We start from the raw sequence: 25,310 nt of genomic DNA on the forward strand, positions 1-25,310 counted from the left end.
GGCGGCTTCTTCTCTCCCGGGGTTCCATTGCAGTACTAGAGGTGAGTGACTCACTAGTATTCCCTCCATCCCCACCCCCACCTCAAATGCTGGGGCCTTTTTACAGGCCTGTCTACCTAATCCCCCAGATTCTTTATATAGGAAATGAATCTCCCTTGTCACAGTGGGCAAGCCAGCAGGGAGTTGGGGGGCATTTATCTTTCCGCTGAGGTCTAGGGTTGCATTGCTATGACTTTTAGCACTCAGCAACATGTGTGGATGAGATCTCTGTTCAGCTCCTACGAGGCCAGTGTCGAGGTCAGCTTGGCAGCTTCCCTGTAAGCCAGGCAATCGTCTGCAGATACTTTTTTAGATTTAGGGCAGGAGTTGGTGAATTGAGGATCAGAATGGCTGAACAAGAAACCAGTGGCTTACAAGTCCTTCTTTCTACCCTTCAGGTAAGAAGAGTCTGAATTAATGAGAATGCTGGCTTGTTTTGCCAATCCCCATGATAGCCCTGACTCACAGCCAAGCTCCTCAGCTCTCTGTCAGTGCCGTGAAGCTCAGTTTGTGAATCAATGGTGGAACATGAGTTGTCAATTTTGTCTCCCATCTGCAGCCTGACCTAAAGGATGCTTGGGTATTTAAATACAAACTCAGTGATCCCAGTGATTACTCTGCCTAGATTAGAAATATGAGTTTAAATGATCAGGTAATGGCAGACAAAGAAAGGTGGGAGCAATAGATTGATCAAAAATGAAAAAGCTCTCTCAGGACTGTCAGTGGATCAGACATAAAACCTTTGGGTAATTTTCAGAGCCTTAGAAAGGAGCAGTAAGAGGCAGAGAGAGCAAGAATGGGTCATATGTATCTAAATGGGTCTATTGGCTTTCAAAGATTTTCTTAACCTGATTCAGAGAATGGCAGAGCTAAAATGAAGAATATATGGCTGACCCAAGGTTCCCCGGGAGGATCCTAGGGTTTTAGGAAGTTTTAGTATAAGAAAAGACCCTGATATCTAGATAGGTTCACATAGTTAGGGATAGCTGCAGAATTTTAACTATTCATTTTTTGTGCCTGAGGCAAATATCATAAGACCCCCCCCCCCCCCAGCCCCACCAATGGGACAAGTGATAAGAAATACTATGTCTTTCTTCTTAGGAAGACCACTTTCCAGTGGGCAGGGGGAGAATCAAAGAAAAACTCATCTTGGTTAGAACTGCCAGCATACCATCTGGTAAACTTCCTGTTTAAGCTGATTATTTTTGTAAACTAGGTGCTAATCTCAAATACTTTTATGCTTCTGAAGCTCTGCAAGGGTTGTCAGTACACTCTAAACTTAGGTTCTATACGGCAAAATTCCATTCTTCCCTCCCCCGTAATGACTCTGCCACTTAGATCCCACCTAACTGTAATATTTAAAGGACTGCATTTCACTTTGTATTATGTTTAAGAAGAAAAGGACAAACATGATATCTGGGATTTAGCTTTAAAATGACCAAAATATACTCAAGAAATTCTTCTATTTTCATCTACACCTTACTTCACTACTTTCACCCATATGGTATCCATACATGGATACCACACACTCACCCTCCTGGAGATGTCCTGGAATGGAGTATAGATCCAGGAAACTCTTCTACAACTTTTTCCCCTCAGAGGGAGATTATGAAAAAGTTTTAACTAATCTTTCTCAATGAATATCCCCAACATTCCCCAAATTTAAATCAATCTCTTTGTATCAGTCATTCTAAAATAACATTTACTGCAATGTGTGCCATGGATCTAGTAACTCCTGAGATCTTTCAAAGTCCATTGGAACTCTGTGAGAACTTTGGATTCTCTAGAACAGAGAGGTACTTAAGATATGGCAATAAACTTTCCTCTTGTTTCTGGCCATTGAAAAGAAAAGCTAAAGAAAATGAGAAAGAGTAAATGAGAACAAGAAAAGAAAAATCTCTAACAGGACAAAATTTATTGCAAAAACATTTTATTTCTTGGCTTGAGTCTAAGTCTGACTCTGCTGCTCACAATAATATGCTTAATCCCTCTATACAAACTTCATAACTTTCAGGGAAAAGAAAAGAGTATTTGTTCAATTTTTCCTACTTTCATTGAAGAAAATGTTTAATCTGAAAAAAAGCCATAGAACTTTCTTGATCTAATAGTCTTATACAGAGGAGGAAAATGAGGTTGAAAGAGGTGATTTACCTAAAGTCACAAGACTAGTTAGTGGTAGAGTTAGGAATAGAATCTATATTTCTTGGGGCCTAGAGACATATTCATTCATTCTTCCATTTAAAAAACATTTATTGGCCAGCGAAGTGATGCAGTGGATAGAACACCAGCCCTGAAGTCAAGAGGATCTGAGTTCAAATCTATTTTCAGACACTTAATACTTCCTAGCTGCATGACCCTGCACAAGTCACTTAACCCCAATTGCCTCAGCAAAAAACAAACAAAAACAAAACCAAAACCCAAAAAACCCAAAACACATTAATTAAATACCTACGATGTGCCAGGTTCTGTGCTAGCATTTAGGAATACAAATCGTAAAAATGAAATATTTCCTGCCCTCAAGGAACTTATAGTCTATTGGGGAGAAAGAATATATGAATAGATAAACAAATATTAAATATGTATTTAAATTAAAACACAGTAAAATTGGGGAGAAGATGCTAGCTGGCAGTGATGGGGAATCTGGATAGATTTCTTAAAAGGGGTGGCATTTGTGCAAAGCCTTCAAAGAGCTTAGGAACTTTAAGGGCAGTTGTGAAAGAAAACATTGCAGTCAGGGGACAGAGATAAGCAAAGGAACTGTCTCAGATGGGTGTTTGTTTTTGTAAGCTTGTTTGGCTAGATGAAAAAGAAAGTGACCAGGCATTGTGCTAAGTGAAAAGGATACAAAGAAAAAAAATATTGTTCTCAAGAAGGATTGTAGGGGTAGTATTAGGGGGATAAAAATGTAATAAGACTAGAAAGGTAGGATGGAGATGGTGGAGGGTTTGAAATGCCAAACAAAGGAGATTGGATTTTATTCTACATACAATAAATAGATAGCCCTTGAAAGTTCTTCATTAGGGAAATGATTAGTTCAGACTTTAGGAATAGCAATTTGTTAGCTATGTGGAGGATGGGGTGAAGAAGGATGAGCCTGGAAACAGGGAGACTTCTTATTTCAGTAGTCCACTATACCTTTCATGATTTGGCTGGTGTTAATGGGGAAGATGGTGAATTGCTAGGCTCATAGGTTGTGGGCTTCACTCCAATTCTGACAATATAAATCTTTGCCCAGATATGGTTTCCCAAGTCTACTAACTATTTATCTTTATTGGAATATGAAAAATGCCTAAGTATTTGGTCAGTTTTGGCAAAAACAAGACTGTGGTATTGCAGCTCTTTGTTTCTATTTGCATTTGTCTGTGGTGCCCCTGTACATTATTCTTTTTTATTCTTTCTACCCACTATCTCCAGGGTCTTGATCACTGCCAAAACATAATAAAGCTCTCTTTGTTTTGATCCTAGACTTTCAGAATATCATCTATTATGTCTCACATGATATTTTCTACAATGTTTGGTTTCCTATTTCAGGTTAGCCTTGGGCACTGGCAATAGCAAAACTGAATTGGTGAGATGTGGTCCAAGGAAAATGGAACTTTTGGGATAGTTTTATTGATCTTGTCAACTTTGCCATACAAAGAATATGTTAAGACAAGAAGGAATTTCATTCTCTGTTCTAGAAATAGGTGATGGTAGAGAGCACTAGGCTGGGATTCAAGAGATCTGGATTCTATTCCTGGGTGCCTGTACCTACCATATGACAATGATATATGACATTAGACATGTCACTATAATTCCATGAGTCTGTTTCCTCTTATGTAAAATGACATGGATTAGATCAAAGGTGAATTGCAATAGTCCTGAGTGCAGGGAACCAAATTAAAATGCATTGGAAAATATTAAACAATATGGATTATGCTAATATGTGGTTTTCTAAGTCAATATGAGACCTAGAGGGATGCTTATATGTAGTTTAGTGGACTCTATTTGAGTTTGACATTACAGACCTTGGTGATATCTAAGTTCTCTTCTGGATTTCAGAATTTGTGTTTCATTTAATTGAGAATTTTCTGTAAATATATGACTAAAGGTTCTACCAGCATATTTTTTCTAGAGGTATTTTGATAACTTCTATCTTTTGCATATCAATAAGAGCCAGTTTAGAAGAAATTATTTCTGCTCTCAGAGAGAAACAGTAGAGTTTGGAAAATTCAGAAAAAAAAATCTATCTATCTATATATCTGTGTGTATGTGCACATATATATATATATAAACACATTATATATATACACATAGTACACATATATGTGGATACATAGAAGAATATATATCATATGTAATATATATATATATATATATATACATACACATACACACAGATAGGGAGAGAGACAGAAACACAGAGAGACAGAGAGAGAGAAAGACAGAAAGAGACACAGAGAGAATAAAAGCACATTATATAACTAAAAATGGCAAATGTTGGGAAGCCTCTAGAAGCACGGTCTAAGATTTGACTTGTTGGTAAAGTTAGGCTTCCTAATTTGTCTTCAATTTTTTGTTCTTTCAATGACACAAATAAGGAAACAAACTGAAATCTGTATTAATTTCAAGCTTCAGTGAGAACATAGAAACTAGATGAAAAAGAAAAATCTTGTAGAGATGGTTGCCAAATAGAAAAGGGATGAAGTGGATAAGGAACAGCATCTGTTAGTATTTCAAATAGAAGACTTCTGGCTACCCAAACATTGGAAAAGAATAGGGGATTCAGAGGCATTTGCCCAGCAAAGGTACAAATTGAATTGTCTTCTTTGGTATTTCATTTGTTAAACTCCTACTTTTTGCTCCCTCATTCTTCTCAAATTTAGTTGGATCAAGGGAGTCCTAGTAGAGTTTACAATTGATTCTTTACTTAAAATAGTCAACTTCCCATTTGACTTAAGATTCCTTGAGAATGTGTGTTCCTTTTAATAACAAGGGTTGCTTTAAACTTCCAATAACTTTTTAAATTTCCTAATAGGAATTTAGAGTCAGGGGAAAATGGAGCAGTACCTGAGAAATCAAAGGCCAATTTTGAATTTGGTTGATAAAGTGCTTTTAATTCTCATTTTACATTCATTTATTTTTGATGAATATTTATTCAGCACTGACTGTATTCTATTAGGCACTCTCCTAATAATATGAAAGCCATAAGCCTTTAGAGAAAGAAAAACAAAACAAAACAAAAAAAAAAACAAAACAAAAAAGAAAGAGGAGAAGAAAGAAAGTTTGTAAGAAGGAAAGCTTCCATTTAGTGAGATAAGATAAAGTTTCATAGAGGAAGTAGGATTTGATTTGGGCAGGTCAATACCAATAGAAATTAAGGAGAGGCACTTTTCTAGACCAGACCTAACTCAGGATAGTAGATCAATTCAGGCTCAGGATTAGAATACAATGAGGTACTCATGGAACATAAAAAATATTTTAAAAACACTTTAATGAAAAAAAAGATTAAAAAATACAATTTAGGTAAAAGGCTACATCTCTCTGTGTTCATGGGATAATAATCAGTTCAGCAAGGTATTCCCTGAAAGGAAGTAGGAATTCTGACAAAATGTCAAACCCTGACTTGCCATGGAAAATAGGCTTTTTATTCTTTAAGTGGCAAGAAAGCCAGAATATAAAATAATCTATTCAGCTTCGGATCTGCATAAAATAGAAACTACTCCTACTGTAGATGGGGAATATCAAGTGACCTAACTTGATTTGAGCATGAGGTTGAATGAAAAATACCTTCTTGTACAGACTGTCCCTTATTCTCACTCCTTCCTTTTAGAACTTCTAGCTTCTTTTACAATTCAGCTCGTGTCACCATCTATAAGAGGCCTTTTAAAATAACATTTATTTATTTGTACATTTAAAAATTTTGAGTTCCAAATTTTCTTCTTTTCTCCTTCACCTCCTCCATCCACTAAAAAAGCCAAACAGTTGTCTATTACACATGTGAAATTAATAATCAATTATTCATATGAAATCATGTAAACCACTTTCATATTAGCCATATTAAAAAAACAAGAAAAATAATGGAAGTGTGAAATTTATACTTCAATTTGCAGCCACATTTCATCAGTTCTCTCTTTGGAGGTGGGCAGAATTTTTTATTATGAGTTCTTTGGAATTGTTTGGATCATTTTATTGATTAGAGTAGTTAAGTTTGTCACAGTTGAACATACTTAAATATTGCTGTTATTATGTACAGTGTTCTCTTGATTCTGCACATTTAATTTTTCAGCAATCTAAAAAACATGGTCCTTCCACTTTAACCACTCCATTATCATTTCTTATAGCACAATAACACTCCATCATAATCGTTTCCCACAACTTATTCAACCCTTCCTTAATTGATGAACAACTCCTTAGTTTTCAAATTTTTGCCACCATAAAAAGAGCTGCTATAAATGTTTTATACACATGAGTCATTTTCCTTTTTTTTTGATCTCTTTGAAATATGGACCTAGTAGTGGTATTGCTAGGTCAATAGGTCTATACAGTTTTGTGGCTCTTTGGGTATAGTTGCAAATTGTTTTCCAGAATGGTTGGACCAGTTTACAACTCTACCAACAGTTCATTAGTCAATCTATTTTCCCCTCATTCCCTCTAGCATTTGCCACTTCTAATAAGTGTGATATGGTACTTCAGAATTGTTCAAATTTGCTTTTCTCTATCAAAAAGTGATTTAGAATATTTTTTTCATAAAACTATAGGTAACTTTGTTTTCTTCTCAAAACTGCCTGTTCACATTCTTTGAACATTTATCAATAGGGGAATGACAGTTATTTTCATAAGTTCGAACCTGTACTATACTCAGTACATATTTGAGGTATTTATCAGAAAACTTGCCATAAAAATTTTGTATATTCTTTCACTGTCTATGATACCATTTAGCAAAATATAACTTCCCTGATTATCTTTTACAATTAGATTTATTTTTGCTTTTGCTTTCTCTGAGATCATGATCACTACCCCTGTTTTTTTTTTTTTTACTTTAGCTGAAGTATATTAGATTCTGCTCAAGTCCTTTGTTTTAACTCTGTATTTATCTTTCTATTTTAAGTGTGTCTTTTGTAAACAACATATTGTTCAATTCTGGTTTCTCATTAATTTTGCTACCTTCTTCTACAGGTTATGATTACTACGTATCTCCCTTCATCCCACTATCTCCTCCCTCTCTCTCCCTCTCTCTCTCTCTCTCTCTCTCTCTCTCTCTCTCTCTCTCTCTCTCTCTCTCTCTCTCTCTCTCTCTCTCTCTCTCTCTCTCTCTCTCTCTCTCTCTCTCTCTCTCTCTCTCTCTCTCTCTCTCTCTGTCTCTCTCTCCCTCTCCCCCTGCCCCCCTTCTCTCTCGCTCTCTCTCTTGCTCTCTCCCTTTCCCCTACCCCCCTTTCTCTTCCTTCCTTTCAACCTCTGTCTGTCTGTCTGTCTTTCTGCTTGTCTCTCTCTGTGTTTCTCCCCCTCTATGCTGTCTCTTCTCAAAAGTCTAGTTTATTTCTAATGGCTGGCTTCCTTAATTCACCCTCCCCTTTATTTTATCCCCTTTCTCTTATCCTCTTACCTTCCTAATTCCCTAGTGATTAAGTTACATTTCTATATAAACTGAGTATGTGTGTGTACCTGCACACACATATTCTTCCTTCTCTGAATCATATCTCTGATGAGTGAAATTCAAGCATTGCCTGCCCTCCCATCCCCCTGCAATTGTAAAATCTTTTCTTTACATTCATCTTTTATGTGAGAAACTTTCTTCTATTCTTCCCTTCACCCATCTCACTCTTTATCTCTTTCTACCTCTTTCATTTATTTGTTTTTTTTTGCAAATCATTATAACATAATAACATACCTATGCCCTCTGTCTATGTAAACTCCCTTTAACTGACCTGATAATGATAAAGTTCTTAGAAGTTACATGAATCATCTTTCCATATAGGAATGTAAAAAGCTTAACTTTATTGAATCCCTTCTAATTACTCTTTTATGTTTACCTTTTTATGCTTCTTTTGAGTCTTTTGCTTGAATGTCAAATTTCATCAAAAATGCTTGAAAGTTTTCTGTTTCACTAAATATCCATTTCCTCTCTACCAGATGATATTCAGTTTTTCTGGGTATGTGATTCTTGATTGTACTCTTAATTCCTTTTTCTTCTGGAACATAATTGTCTAAGTTCTCCACTTCTTTAACATGGAAGCCACTAAATGTGATCTTGATATTGGTGTCATATTTGAATTGTTTCGTTCTGGCTGCTTGAAGTATTTTCTTTTTGAGCTCTGGAATTTGGCTATAGTATTCCTGGAAGCTTTCATTTTCATTTCATTTGGAAGGAGGTATTTGGTAGATCCTTTCAATTTCTACTTTGCCCTTTGAGTCTAAGATATTGGGGAAGTTTTCCTTGATAATTTCTTGAAATATGATGTCTAGACTCTTTCTTTGAGCATGATTTTCAGATAGTCCAGCAATTCTTAAATGATCTCTCCTTAATCTATTTTTCCAGCTCAGCAATTTTTCAATGACATTTTCCACATTTTCTTCTATTCCCTCATCCTTTTGATTTTTTTTTTGATGTCTTAGAGAGTCATAAGTTTCCACTTGCCAAATTATAATTTTAAGGGGTTATTTTCTTCAGTAAGATTTTGTACTATCATTAAAGGAGTTTTCCAGCAAATTTTTGGACTTCTTTAATCATTAAGCCAATTATGTTTTTTAAAGTGCTATCTTTGTTCCTCCTTATTAAACATTTATTCTCTTTCATACATTTTTCTTGCACTACTCTCATTTCTTTTCGAGTTTTCTTTTCTGCCATTCTTATCTCTTTAATTACTCCAGGAATTCTTATTAGGTTTGGTTCCAATTAGCATTTTTCTTCCAGAATTTGTTAATTCATCTGTTTACACGTTGTTGGCTTCTTTTAAGTTTATGTCTTGATCTTCCCTGCCACCATAATGTTTTTTAATGGTCAAATTCTTTTTTATTGTTTTTTGTTTATTCATTTTTCCAGCCTATTTTTGACTGAACTTTATCTTAAAGTTGGGCTTGCTTCACCTCTGAGTGAAGAGGCACTATCAAAAGTTTTAGACTTTTGTGTACAGCTATTTTCTGAGCTATTTCTGGGTATCTGAAAATGTTGGATTTCCAACATTGTATAATCTTAGGAGAGAGGTATGGTCACTGCCATATATAATCTTCACCTATACTCTGGTCTTTACCAAGGAAGGGCCCCTGATTCCCTGCAGCTGCATAAGATAATGTTCTTCTCTTCTTTGTTACCATGACTAGGGCCCTTGCTCCCCTAAGACAGACTACCAGTTTTTTTCTCTTCCCTGGAACTATAATCCAAAACTATGTATGGGCATTAGAGTTGTCTATTAGCACCAGCAGTACCCATCACCACCAGCAAAGCATTCTCTATAATTTCTTTCTGAGAAGTTGTCTAGTCTCCTCATAGCTTGAGGACTGAGAGCTTCTGAAAGAAGTGGTTGCTACCACTATTGTCACTGCACTAGCATGTCTGTGGGAGCTCTAGACAAATGCTAGGTATTAGAGACTTCTCCTGCCTACCTATTACGTTTTCTTAGGTCAAAGAAAATATCTCATCATAAACTTTTGTTGACTCTGTTATTTCAAAATTTTATTTCAGATGCTATTTTAAAATTGTTTGGAGGTAAATGTTGGGAGAGTTTAGCTGGATCACTGCTCGTATTCTACCATTTTGGCTCCCTCATCTAAGAGGCTTTTTCTGATTTCCTTAAATTGTTAGTCTCCGCCCCTTCCTTCAAAATTACTTTGAACTTATTTTGTAGATAATTTATATTCACTTATTTTTGCATGTATTATTTTCTTTCAGCAGAATAAAACATTCTTAAGAATCAGGCTTGTTAATTTTTTTATCTTTTACCCCTAGTACCTAGGACAGTTCCTAGTGCATAATTGGTATTTAATAAGTGCTTATTTAAATGAAGACTTCAGTTATGAAGATCTTTTCCTCTTTATGGTGAGTATAGGATTCAGGATAATATAGGAATTAAATTCAGTGCTTCAGAGTCTCACTTCCTGGAGATTCTATTCTGGTTGCCTTAATATTTATATCTATAATGAGGAGTATAGTGGAACAGCATCCTTTGTTGATAGTAAGCATAAATTTGGAAATTTCTCAGATAGATTAGGGCAAGTTGACTCCAGTAAAACACCTAACAGTTGCTATCTGTTCCCTGGCAACATCCAGCCTACAATTAACTGTCTTCCAAAAAGTAAAACAGTGCTCACAGAACTAAACACAGTCTTGGGTCAGGACCTGTAAGCTGATAAGTTATGTTAACAAGAGAGAGAACCAGTCTGAATTGCCAATGCCCATATCAGTCAGCATAGCTTGCTATGGGACATATATACTTCATACCCCTATACATGATAAGGATGGGCTCATGAGAATAAATTTCTTTGAGTTTAACAGCTTCCATTCTCTTGCCAAATCTTAGAGACAAAGCCTTGTGACCTTAGGAGGCTTGTGATTTTTTCAGCAAAAGAATAGAGTATAGTTCATTCAAGGTGAGAATGCTGCAAGCCAGATTCTATGCTGTAGGCAGTGAGAAGTCAGAACCTGAGAATAGAGAAAGGGATACGGAAGAGAGGGGTCTGACTTTATATTTCATGTGTTCAGTAGTTTGGGTGCCCAGTTGGGGGAACTTAGTGACCCTAATTCTCTGCCATGAAAGAAGTTTAGATGAATCTCTCAGGTTTTCCATTACCAACTTTGTGTATGTGTATACATACTCAGTGCACTGAAGACATCAAGGATTTGTGGAAAGCAGCATAAATTGCTAAAAAGAGAAAACCCAAGGGAAGTGAGAAGGGGATAATAGATGACTTCCCTTATAGCCTGTGGATGATCTTTAATTTTTAGTACTTTGGAAAGATTGGGAAATAAAGGAGGAACAGGAGAGGTGTATTATGGTATTATGGGAAGAATATTTGATTTAAAAGCCTGAAAACATAGGTTCTAGTCCTGACTTTTATTACTGGCTGTGTGACATTTCACACATCTTCTTTTACCCTAAGCTTCATCATCTGTAAAATGGGGATAATAATATTTATACTTTCTTATGGCATGTTGTCATATAAAATATCCTGTAACTATAAAATATTATATAAATGTTCATAGTTGCAAAGCACGGTATCTTAACTTTACTTGGAGACTGTTAAGTTGGATTCCACCTTGTAATGAATATGCTGCTTATACTGAACTTTGAGGTATGTTTGTTGTTTTCATTGCCTTTTTTGGGAGATCATTAATTTATACATCTATGAGACAAACTTCTCTAGGTCATCTAGGTGCAAGTTTGGCTGAACCGGAACCATTGAGTTTAGAATTTCCCCTTATGGTCTTTCTTCTATGTCTTTGTGGGTTCTGATTGAATGTTCACAATGTTTTAGACATGGGGGAAGATTGGTCCATTCGACAGCTCCCTTACTTAAAAACAAAAACACTTATTGTTTTAAGTACCATTCCATATGTTCGGATTAAGTTTTTCAAAGGGATTTTTCAAAGATTAAAAGTAAGATATAATTTTATCTTAAGGATACTGAGAGCCTGCCTTTTGATTTGTGGGTTCTTTCAGTTAAAATTGCTGTCTGATCCACACACCTGTATTCTTGCCACAAGTACTTTTTTGGCACTTAATCTCTAATTTCTGATTTTTATTTGACTAGAGGGAAAAGAAACGAGAGGCCAGGAACTTTAGAAAAGGTTTTAATAGGCTTAAAGCTTAAATGCATCATTCTGTTTCTAATCAGAGGGCCATATGCTTGTCCTCAGGTTGCAGATTATAGATGGGACAGAATTTTATAATTAGTACTTTCATGAGAATATTCCTTAGGGATTTGGTTAAAAGGCAGCTCCTTCAATAAATAATTTTCTATGTCAAGAATTGACCCAAGAAAGTGCTTATTACATCCTTAAGCTCTTGAACACCAAATGATGATGAGAGTCTATGGATTGCACTCATCATCTCCACTAATAACTTATTGCCCTACATTCCTCACACCAGTATGTCCTTATTTTTCTTTAATGTAAAAATATTAGTTGTAAAGATCTCCTTTTCTCCTAGAAAATAATGATCAAAGGATTATCAAATTTTGAATTGAAAAGGAACTTGGAAATTCTACTTCAATACTTGATCCATCTTACAAATGAGGAAACTGAGGTTTAGAATGGTCTTGGAATTTGCCTACAGTATTTTTCAGAAGTAGCACAATAAGATTCTAAGTCCGTTTTAGTTTCAAAATTCAGTGTTTTTTCCATATTTATATAATGAAACAAAATCTTCCTTTCCTTTTCACTTTGATTATAAAACAAAACAGGGCTTTTTATAGGACTCAGAATTGTATTACACATCCTGTTTTCAGGATATCTCTTCCTCCATTTTTCCTACTTTCTTTAAAGGAATTTTTTACATGACTGGGGACACCTTAAATTCCATAATCAAAATCCTTTACATTTAACTTACTATCACTTCCTTTGTCTGTATGTTTATGGGGTTTAATAGTACTAGGATGAAATGTTATCCTTTACCACATTTCAAATATTTTCTTTAATCTGAAAAGTCACTTAAATATGAGAATTAAATTTTTGTAAAGCCAAATGATGTCCTACTTAGCCAATTCTGTTAAGTTCTAAAACTATAAAAATGAAGGATGCTTCAAGCCTGGGGTTGATCATGGGCTCTGCCACTAAAACCCTCATATAAAAACAATTGGGAGGGCAGATTTTACTCCTTTTTATGTAAGAGGAGTATCGAACGAGCTCATATCTTTTACCTCTGAGGGCCCTCCTAATTTGAATTCTATAATTCTATGATCCTACTCAGGGCTTTCAAACCTGAAATTATAACTAAAAATCCTTGCCATTTTTAGCTTTTTATGTCTTGTCTATCTCTACCTACAGTCACCCTTTCTGTTCTCTCACAGAGTGGTTCATTGTTTCTGTTGTGAAGGCGGGGAGCAGATTATCTTCAATGTTCTAATGCACGTAAGCTCTAAAGCATAGAGATTTGTCTGGCACTCTCATTGGTGCCCTTGGTACCTCCTCACCCCAGTCCTATAATAGTGGATGGCAAAGCTCTCAGAATCTTATCAGAGACATCCCAGAGGAACTGTTTTCCATTCAAATCCTGTTGGTATGAATAGGAAATGGACACAGAACATATTGTTGGTGCACTTGGAATCTTTCTATCTGCAATTCACACTATTTAATGTTGGCTCACTTAGAATACTGTACTGTTGTCATTGAGAAGCCTTTTGAGGAAAGAGAAATTTACTTGTTCTCAATGACAACCTCAGATATTTATGTCTCTCTTCAAGAATTATCTCTTCTTTTGAAATGTCTTAGCACCATTAAGGATAACCAAATCCATGTAACTATTGTAGGATTGCTAAAGAGAGGTGTATTCTAACCATAAATAGGCAAGCTAATCTTTTCATTGTCTCAAAGCTTTAAGATTACTCCCTATTCCTTTCCAGACCATTATTCCTATTCCATTCTACCGTTGCAGCCATCATGTTGGGAAGCAAGACTTAATGGAGTTGTGGCTTGGCAACTGTGTCTTTGGGCTCTCTGGCTGTAGCTACTGAAGGTTCACATTATAATGTATATGCCACCAAAGTCCTGGAAAGACACTGCTAAATGATTCAGCATCAGAAATTGATATCATTATACCTGTGAAAATGACATTAAAGAAGCATTAACATGTTGTACCTTCAGAACCATAACACTTTGCCAGGAGATTTGTGATTTAAACCTTCTATATATGTGGTATCCTCCATTACAATGTGAGCCCCTTGAGAGTAAGGAATTTCTTACTTTTCTACTTGTTTTCTCTCTGTAATATCTCAGTATTTTATAGAATGCAGGTGTTTAATAATATTTTTTCAATCATGTATTGATTTGAAATGGTATCATCTATATTTTTCATTTAACATTCACTCTAAAGTTGGTGTTTTCTTTCCTAAAAGAGCAATCACAAGATCCAGTAGATATACTTGATATTGATAGAACTATCAGTAGTAGAAGGCAGTGAAGCATTACCTGTGGCCAGTCCATCCTAACTATGGTAGAGAAACCACTGAGGATAGGGGTAGACATGGAATAGAGACAGAGAACAAATGTGGTTCATCAAACAAGATTGGGTTAGGAGTGGGAGTTCCTGTCAAAGAACTAAAGGAGCAGATTCCAGAGCATAAAGCAGAATAACAAATCAAAATGTAGTACCTCAGTTGATGAGCCAAGGAAATAGGCCAAGAAAATAATTAAGTGATGAGACAAAATATTCCCTGCATCAAGCCTAAGTAGAAAATTAGATTGCACCTGATCCATAGGCAATTAGGTATCTACAAGTATGAGAGCCGTTTGATGACTGCTCATGGTTCTTGTAGCTCTGATCCTCCTGATCCTTACAGGGGGATCTCGAATCCATGATATCATGTCATAGCCATGTGTTACCTATGTACTACACTACCTTTGTTTCTACTTGGGAAATCATTTTCCTGAAATAGAACTAGGAAGAGTTCAGACATCTGTAATTTGGAGCTACTCGTATTGCTTTTCATTACAGCTCTTTTTTGTTGGCAAATCTCTCCTTGACAACAAAGAGACTCAAGAACTCAGGTTGGCATTCTACCAAACTTTTTGGTTCTTATTGAGTCCCAGTGTCCAGTCTGTATTCTTTAGTTATTTGCTTGGCCAGGAATACATTGATTAATTCATCTTTCCCTCTCTGAAGAAAAACCATTGATAGTTTCCTTATGATTCATTTTCTTGATCTCTAATCTTTCTATGACATAAAAACTAGCAGCTATCTTTCCATGACCTCTTGATCACTGCTTCCAGGCTAACAGATTAATGTCAGGCTTGAAATTGTTTCTTTTTCATATATAGATTTTTATTTACAAAGCATATGCATGGGTAATTTTTCAACATTGACCCTTGCAAAACCTTTTGTTCCAACTTTTCCCCTCTTCCTCCACCCCCTCCCCTAGATGGCAAGTAGTTCAATACATGTTAAATATGTTAAAGTAAACATGTTAAATAAGTTAAAGTATGTTAAAGTTAAATCCAATATATGTATACATATTTATACAGTTATCTTGCTATACAAGAAAAATTGGATCTAGAAAGAAAGAAAAAAATCTGAAAAGAAAACAAGAATGTAAGCAAACAATAACACAAAGAGTGGAAACGATGTTGTGGTTCACACTCATTTCCCATAGTTCTCTCTCTGAGTGTAGCTGATTCTCTTCATTACTGAATAATTGGAATTGGTTTGAATCATCTAATGGTTGGAGAGCCACATTCATCAGAGTTGATTATTGTATAATCTTGTTATCTCCTGGTTTTGCTTATTTCACTTAGCATCAATTCATGTTAGTCTCTCCAGGCCTTTCTGAAATCATCCTGCTGCTCATTTTGGACAGAACAATAATATTCCATAACATTCATATACCACAATTTATTCATATCTCCAATTTATTTGAAGCTGTTTCTTGAAACTCTTGTACAGGCTCATGAAATTATAAGCACCTGCATTTTTCTTCAGCCTATCTGACTAACACTGTTAGCTCTTCTTTGCTTCATCTCTGCCCTAAATACATTCCATCATGCTGTAATCTGACTTGGATTTCACATTGTTCAATAGGCTGGTTATTTTAAGCATAGCTTCCCCCCCCTCTCCTGATGGTATAAGATAAATGAAGGAGATCATCCATCATCCAAGTTTCCTAATCTTTCTTCTTTTATTTAGGCAAGCCTTTATGGTAATAATAACTTTAATTTATGTAATCCTTTACAATTTGTAAAATATTTTCCTTATAGCAAACCTGTGACATAGAAGGTTCAAATATTTTCATCTCTTTTTTATATATGAGGAAACTGAGCATTAGAGAAATGAAGTGAATTCCAGCATAAGAAACTTCTTTATATTATGCCTTAGTAGTGATCTGCTTTAAGAATTCCAATGAAGCAATGCCCATTGCCTCCAAAGGAAGCCTATTCCTTTGATTTGATAAATGTCATTAGTTGTAATTTTTCCTCACATCTCTGTGTAAAAGCTAGGGATAGATGGGACTACTCATATATCTCATAGCACTTAATATTTGTTGCCTACAACAATATAAATACCTACCAATTATTTAGATTGGGTTGTTTATTCAACCTTTTTTTATGCTAATAGATCTTGGTCTCCATGTAAGTATTATCATCAAGCATTTGCAGTCAGTTTCCTAAGTGTCCTAAGAATAGCTCTGTGTGTGTGTATGTGTATGTGTGTGCACATATGAATGTGTGTTTATGATACAGCTTTTTTTGCCACTTTTATCGCTTCAGTTCTTGAGCCATCTTAGATATCTTTCCATTTACACAAACCAATGACTCATAATGACACAATAAAATCTTGAACATAACCACATACTAAGCAATAAGGCAACAAAATGAGAAATTACTCCACAGTAATACTTATATATCAATGCAAGTGTGAGAATAATAAAATGTACCCAGTATCTATTAAGGAAAGTTGGAACACACTTACAGGAATTGTAGAGAGATGGAACTTTGAAAAGGTGTACTTGAATCTAAAGACAGCAGAGTACTTAAGGCTAATTACCTACTAAAAGTGAGATAATGGTTCTATATGATATGGTGATGTGATGGCTGTCCTCATGATTGGCTCTTGCTGAATGTGTTGTGGTGAGGTAATCATAAACAAGTATTGGAAGGTTGAGGGAGAAAGTCAGAAGATCTCTGCCACAGCATGCTGAGGAGGGAAGATTGCAGGCTCCAGACTCCAGAGTCCAGGATTCATCTTTGGGAAACTGAGTGGCAGTTGGCCTGCCTCCTTCATTTCTCCTTCTAAAGACCAAGGACTATGCCTGATCCTGACTTTGACTGATACTGAGGCCCTCCAGAGAGAACAGTGGCCCTTAGCTAGTGGAAAAAATTCAGGCCTTATTAAATATAGTACAGGAACAATTTAACCAAGGACACTTACAACCTTTTCTAAGTCCTTGGAATTCTCCTGTATTTGTTGTAAAAAAAAAAAAAAAAAAAGAAATATGGAAAATGGAGGATGTTGACTGATTTAAGAAAAGTAAATGAACAGATGGAAACTATGGGAACTCTTCAGCCTAGACTTCCATTTCCTATTCAATTGCCTAGAGAATGGCCTCTTTGAGTTATAGACATTAAGGATTGTTTTTATTCTATTTCTCTAGATATGAAAAGATTTGCCTTTTCAGTGCCTAGTGATAACTTAGCTGAGCCTTATAAAAGATATGAATGGACAGTTTTGCCACAGGGAATGAAAAATAGCTCTACTATGTGTCAAATGTATGTTGCTGCTGCTATTACTCCAGTAAGAAAAGCATTTCCAAAAGTTATGTTTTTACATTACATGGATGACATTTGGGGTGTGCACCTGAGGAGCAAATGTTAGAAGCATGTCTACAAAAGACCATAGAAATATTAAGGAACTACAAATTGCAGATAGCTCCTGAAAAAATTCAAAGACATGCTCCTTTTCAATATTTAGGATATGAAGTATACCCTAAGGTGCTTATAGTACAAAAAGTTTCCTTAAGAACAGAGAAGCTAAACACCTTAAACGACTTTCAGAAACTGATCAGAGATATCCAATGGATGCATCCAATGATAGGCTTAATTACCTTACCAGCTTACACCAGCTTACAAAAGAAGCTCCAGAGGCTTTGAGAGAAGTTGAATTGTCTTTATACAGTGTGGTTGAAAGAGTCACTCAAAAACTCTTGAAAAATATCAGTTTTTGCTACAAAAGAGGCACCCACAGCAGTCCTTCATCAAGGAGACAGTGTGATAGAGTGGGTGAACCTCCCAGCACAACCAGAATTATAGGTAATTACTCCTTACCCAGTGCTTCTGGCTAGAATTTTATTAAAGGCCATTAAGCGAGTAGTACAATTATCTGGGATAAGACCTGACAAGATATATATCTGTTATACCAATGCACAAATTAACATATGCTGTGAAACCATCCCAGAGTGGCTAATTTTATTGGCCACGGCTCTAAATTTTACACACGGGTCTCCATTAAAGATAACCCAACAATTACATAATTAGTGATGGATTATTGAAGAAAAGGTTTCTAAGGTTCCTCTTCAAGGACCAACTATCTTTACAGATGCATCCAAACGTAACATTTGTCCTGTATACTCTCGTGACTTAACTATAAAGAGAGTAATCAGAAATCCTTTTCAGTCCATTCAGCAGAATGAATTACATGCAACCATTCGAGTTCTTACTTATTACCCAGGAGATATAAATATAATATATGATTCGGCCTTTTCAGTAGGTGTGATACAAAGAATTGCCACAGCCCAAATAAAATTTGTAGATTCTAACACATATCAGCTCTTTAAGGAATTTCAAGAGCAAGTAAGAAAGCAATCAGGTAAGATTTATATCTTGCATGTCCACTCTCATAGTGGACTTTCAGGTCCTATTTTTGATGGAAATTCAAAGGCAGATAGCCTTCTAGCCATGTTAGCCAATACTCCTTTATTTCAGGCATACCAATAATCTCATTCTAAATATCATCAGGCTGCTCAAGCTTTACGTTTGCAATCTGGGATAACAAAAGAGGAAGCTAGGAGCATAGTAAAAGCATGTGTAGCTTACCTTCCTTTCCACGCTCCTACACTCCCTCCAGGGAAGAACCCTCATGGTTTGAGATCCAATGAAATTTGGCAAATAGATGTGAGCCATTATAAATTTTTTGGTCATCTGTCTTTTATCCATGTTGTAGTAGACACCTTTTCAGGATTTACTTTTGCAATACTAGCAGCAAAAGAGACAGCCTGAGTGGTCACTGAATTCCTTATATAATATATATATATGCAATCATGGATGTGCTACAAGCAATAAAAACAGAAAATGGACCTGCATATACTTCTAAATATTTTGCTCACTTTTGTGCACAGTATAAGATTTTACACACCACTGGCATACCCTTTAATCCTCAAGAACAGGCAATAGTAGAGAGCAGAAACAGAGACATCAAGACACTTCTCCAAAAACAAAAGAAAGGGGGAGGCACAGGTAATCCTACAGAGCTTCTAAATTTAGCTCTTTATACCATTAACTTCTTGATTTTTGACAAAGATGCACTGGCTCCAGCAGACAGGGTTTTTTTTTTTCCATTTTTAATTAATTTTTATAATTATAACATTTTTTGACAGTACATATGCATAGGTAATTTTTTTTACAACATTATCTCTTGTACTCCCTTCTGTTACGAATTTTTCCCCTCCTTCCCTCCACCCCCTCCCCTAGATAACAGGCATTCCCATACATATTAAATATCTTATAGTATATCCTAGGTACAATATATATGTGCAGAACCGAATTTTGTTGTTGTTACTGTTGCAAAGGAAGAATTGTATTCGGAAGGTAAAAATAATCTGGGAAGAAAAACAAAAACAAAAAAAAATAATAATGCTCACAGTTTACACTCATTTCCCAGTGTTCCTTTTCTGGATATAGATGATTCTGTCCATCATTGATCAATTGGAATTGGATTAGCTCTTCCCTATATTGAAGATATCCACTTCCATCAGAATACGTCCTCATACCGTATCATTGTTGAAGTGTATAATGATCTCCTAGTTCTGCTCATTTCACTCAGCATCAGTTGATGTAAGTCTCTCCATGCCTCTCTGTATTACTCCTGTTGGTCATTTCTTACAGAACAATAATATTCCATAACATTCATATACCATAATTGATCCAATCATTCTCCAATTGATGGGCATCTGTTTATTTTCCAGTTTCTAGCCACTACAAAAAGGGCTGCCACAAACATTTTGGCACATACAGGTCCCTTTCCCTTCTTTAGTATTTCCTTGGGATATAAGCCCAGTAGTAGCACTACTGGGTCAAAGGATATGCACATTTTGATAACTTTTTGGGCATAATTCCAGATTGCTCTCCAGAATGATTGGATTCTTTCACAACTCCATCAACAATGCATCAGTGTCCCAGTTTTCCCACAGCCCCTCCAACATTCATTGTTATTTGTTCCTGTTATCTTAGCCAATCTGACAAGTGTGTAATGATATCTCAAAGTTGTCTTAATTTGCATTTCTCTGATCAGTAGTGATTTGGAACACTCTTTCATATGAGTGGAAATAATTTTAATTTCATCATCCAGCAGATAGGTTTTAAAACCCACCAGAAGGGCAGTGTCTAGTGTGAGCAACTCCATTGTCTTTAGATAATTACCAGGTGATGTGGAGAGATCCAGAAAGTTGTGAATGGAAGGTATCAGATAGGTTAACTGCTTGGGGGAGAGGGTTTGCTTATATCTCTACAGATGAAGAAGGAATCAGATGGGTGCCAATGATCTATATTCACCTTGTCTACCAGAGAGAGATGGAGAAGACCCTTGAAACGAAGGAGAAGACCCAAGACACATCAGGTGGTTCCATCACTGACTGTGCCCACCACTGAAAGAGCATGGCAGTTATGGCAATTGACTCATTGATATTAAAAATTATTAAGGAGACTAATGCAGGACTTCAAAGCTCTCAGGAAATCATTGGAATCCCTGAGACATGATAAGATTGTTGCAAGACTTCAAAATCTATAGGAATCATTGGATTCCCTGACACATGATTAGACTGTTGCAGGACTTCAAAAACTTGCAGGAATCATTGGATTCCCTGACATATGAAGTAATGGGCAATAGATTAGCTTGGAATTATCTCTTGGCTTCTAAAAGAGGCATATATGTGATTGTTATTTATATACCCTCCTTCTAGGACTTCCAGAAATATTTTACAATACCATGTTGATTCATACTGTTTGTTATATCACTATTTGCATGTATAATGTTTGTTACACCACTTTGGGCCTGCACTGGCTGTGGGGAGGATCATCACTGCTAGTCTGTGCTTTATTGCTATGTGCTTGTGTAATACCTCCCATGCTGATTGATTTATGTATGCTTGTTTCTAATAAGACCCTTCATCCCAGAAACCCAATACCAATATCTGGTTTGACTCCCCACTTCCTTTTGGTGTTTTTCTTCTCTCTTCCTGAGAAGTCGGGGAGGTCATGACCACCTGTGTTCTAAAACAAAAGAAGGAACCTTATAGGGAAACATGTAAGGAAGAAAAATGTTAGTAACAACCTTGCAATGTAAATTTGTCATTAGTTTCTTCAAGAATAACTACAAATCAGGTCTTAATTTCTGGTCTCCTCTGCTTTCCAGCTGGACAAATGTTCTTTTCTCTACCTCAACTGTTGTGCATTTTCAAACTCTTTCAACTTCTAATCACTTTTAATGTGAGTGGTGGTGGTAGTTTGGAAAAGTTTCATACTACTAATTTGGATAGAAGTTCCTTTTAAATCAAAGAGTTACAAAAATTATCAGTCTGGCTATTGTTGGTCACTACATCTTATCCAATCAGATATTCATTCATTGGAATGATGTGTTGTGTGATCAAAATAGAACACAAAGCAAACATTTTTGTTAGACTTTCTGAACAAAAAAGCCAAATTTAGATAGCTTTTCATCCACTAGGATTCTGTATTTAAATTACATTTCAGTATCTGCAAAGCAATTTTAAAATCCCTTTCCCCTTTCTGATTTCCCTCTTATAAGGAGACACATATAATAGTAGACACATCTGAAAGACTTCTCTCTTAAATTCCAAGAAGCTACTAACTAAACAATCAGGAATCAAGGAGAGGATGTCTTCTGTCAGTTAGGAGATTCTAGATTTTCCTGATTCTTTCCAAACAACTGCTTTACCACTCCTGCTGTTCTTCTAGTTTTTAGTCACCAGGAATAGAATGTATATAATTTTCTTAGGTTTAGCAAGCCATTTGAGACTCTTTTGTACTATCCCTGTAGATAAGATGGAGAGAGAGGCTAGGTGGTAAACTAATTATGTTTTTAATGGTTTGTAATTAGGTTCCTCCCTTGGCTTTACTCTGTTAAATATTTTTATTAATAATATATATGAAGGCATGGGCATCCAGGTGGCACAGCATTGAGTATTGAGCCTGGGATATAGAAGACTCATTTTCCTGAATAAAAATTTTGCCTAAGATACAAGCTGTGTGACCCTGGGCAAGTCATTTAATTCTGTTTGCTTCAGTTTATTCAACTGTAAAATGAGTTGGAAAAGGAAATAACGAATCACTACTGTTTATTTGTCAAGAAAGCCCCAAAGGGGCCACAAAGAGGTGGACACAACTGAAAAATGACACACACACAAATCAAAGCATAGATACCATGTTTATTAAAATAGGAAATGATATAAACTGGACATGTCTCGCTATACCTTCCTTGCTACTAACATTTTGTTGGTTGACTGCCCTAAGTGGTTATTTCTATAAAAAGTGTATTGTTCATAGTGAACCTTGCAGGTCTCCTCCAGATCATAATTATAGCTCTTTCAGTCACATTCTTTCAGCCACAACTCTGCTTTAACACTGTTGCCAACACATGAGGACTGATTCCTTTTAAAGATGTCACATATGATGACAGCTTTGTTACCATTAAATGTGTTGGCCATAGCTAGGAGCAGAGTTCTTGTGTATTCTAATAAAAATACATCTTTTCCACACATGGAGCTTCAATTCTTCCCTGACAACACAAGAGGGATTAATTGGGATTTAAAATACTTAAATTTTCCTCCTTAAACTTTTGTCCTCTTTCTGCTCCAAAAATTTTTATGTGATTCTGGGTATGTAGGTATGTAAAATAGATATACAAATTAAACATTTAATGATAATAAATCATATTTTCATGACCTACAAATTTAGTTGCAAGACCCAGTATTGGGTTTTGACTCACAATTTAAGAAACTGGAGTATAATGGATAGAATGTCAGGCCTGAACTCAGGGAGATTCATCTTTTTGAGTTCAAATTTGGGCATAGGCATTTACTAGCTGTGTGACTGTGGACAACTCTCTTAAACCACTTGTTTCACTTTCCTCATCTGTAAAATGATCTAGAGAAGTAAATGGTAAACCACTCCAATATCTTTGCCAAGAAACCCCCAAATAGGGTCATTAAGAATTGGATTTCATTAAATAACAGCAATGAAATACTTTGAGACAGATGTTGATAATACTGGGTGTGCAAAGGCAAAAGTAAAATACTATTTCATTTCCTCATGGAAGTTGTAGAAGTTATATTCTAATGGAATAATAAGATTTTATATATATATATATATATATATATATATATATATATATACACACACACACATATACACATATAGTGTTCAAAATAAATGAAAGGTATTCTGGGACCATATGTGACACAGTGGCTAGAGCAATGGACTTAGAGTCAGAGAGACCCAAATTCAAATATAGTGGCTAATACTTATTAGCTGTGACTTTGGGGAAATCACTTATCTACCCAGCACCAAATCATGGATTATTGTCAGTCCTGTACTATTAATAAGAGGAAACCAGAGCTCTTTAAAGCCTTCAAATTCCTTTATATGTGAAAATAATTCACAAGTGCCATGGGTTGACCAGAAAAGACACTTTATGCCACTTCATCCTCATTGTAGTTATGTTTAGAAACAGTTATAAAAATGTATGCCCTGAGGACTACTGCTTATTTTCAATACATTTTACTCTACTATTTAGTAATGATAATAACAATTAGAATAGCTTACTTTATGAGTGAGAATATTTGATTAGTTCAAATCTGGCTAAGGGGACTTCAATATAAATATTTAATTAAGATGAACTGTTTTCATCAATCCACGATGTCAAATTTTGACTGAGTAACCAGTGTCTTTTTCTCTTCTGAAACATCCTAATATCGATTTTTTCCTAATTCTTTCTGGCTTCTCCTTTTCCCCTTGGAATCAGCTTAGCAGTGTCTGTGGAGGTAAGATAGCTTTATGTGTATAGCTAAATTATGTGCTTCACAGGGCAGACATCATATCTGAGGGGGGTGCATTTATATTTGCCAAATAATGTATCACCTTGACTCTATCTCTTTTCAAATCCCATCTGAAAATCTTTCTCTCTTCTTCCCAATGTCTTGCTCCCTTCACTATTATTAAATTCTGCAAATGGCACAGGGACACATTTTACATGGAAAATGTCATGCAAATAAAGTTGTGTTCAGTCTGATGTATGTCTAATTTTGCTCGTGTATTAGGATGTAGTATATTATTGCATATACCAAGTACATGAGCACATAGAGTGAGCAGAAAAGTTCAATATTTGATGAATGTGAAACTTGTATTACATATGCTCTAGCTTTATAAGATTTGATTGCTATAATTATATTCAGTAAAACTAAATTGTACAATGGATGGGGGGAATAAATGCATTTTAACACATCCAAGGGACATATTCAGGATCACTGATACTGAATTCAACAAGAGCTAAAGAATGAGGAGTATTAGGTTACATTCTATTCTATTATTTTGGTATGAACATCTTTGCAGACCAACCATCTCTTCACTTTCTGAACTCTTACTTATCCTTTAAAATATATTCAAATGCTTCTGCCTTCACAGAATCTCCCTGGATCTCATATCTGGTAATGTTCTACTTGTGCTTAATATAACATTATGTTTTTCAGCTTTTCAATGAATTTTTCTTAAAATATTGTGCATTACAATTGTGTGTTTGTCTTAACCTGTCATTAGATTGTCTGCAAGTTTCATGAGGATAAGAACTTAACTAGATTTTTTTTTCTTTTTACCTGCCTTCAGGACTAGCATAGTACTCACACTGCACATGCCTAATATTTGTTTGTTTTATGAATGAATTAAAAAGCTATACTGAGTCCTGATTCTGCCTTATGAAATATTATGTCGTTTCTGCTTTCATGGGTGAATCCTTCTCGTTGTCCTCTTCCATCACATTAGTTTGAAATTTCAAGAGATATATACACTGAAGTGTAGATTGTATAGATATACATTGGTCAAACACAATTGTTTGCTGAGAAATGGATCTAGATAGGATCTTACATTCTAATGGAAAAAACAGAATTTAAAAGGGAGCTGGAAAATCTGGGATCAATCATGGGAGATATTCTTTGTTCATTGTTGGTTTAAGTTGCCTTTAGCTCTTCCTATGCCATATATATCATAAGAATTTGAACCCCAGGGATTCCTTTAGATTCCACTCTCTATGTGTCCTACTCAATCAAATAGTGGTTATAAAAATAAAAATGGATAATAGTGTTTC

General features: G+C 35.6%; 1 protein-coding gene across 1 annotated transcript in view; it reads left to right on the top strand.

Annotated features, from left to right (window-relative positions):
* The first annotated feature begins 233 nt into the window (after positions 1-233).
* Positions 234-25,310, top strand: part of AGBL1 (AGBL carboxypeptidase 1) — a 1,143,822-nt gene continuing 1,118,745 nt past the window's right edge. The window contains exon 1 of the mRNA XM_074285224.1: positions 234-437. Coding sequence (XP_074141325.1) covers positions 387-437 — 51 coding nt within the window. The 5' untranslated portion in view covers positions 234-386. The remainder of the gene's footprint in view (positions 438-25,310) is intronic.

Source organism: Sminthopsis crassicaudata, chromosome 2 (genome assembly GCF_048593235.1).
Source record: "Sminthopsis crassicaudata isolate SCR6 chromosome 2, ASM4859323v1, whole genome shotgun sequence".
NCBI classification, from domain to species: domain Eukaryota; kingdom Metazoa; phylum Chordata; class Mammalia; order Dasyuromorphia; family Dasyuridae; genus Sminthopsis; species Sminthopsis crassicaudata.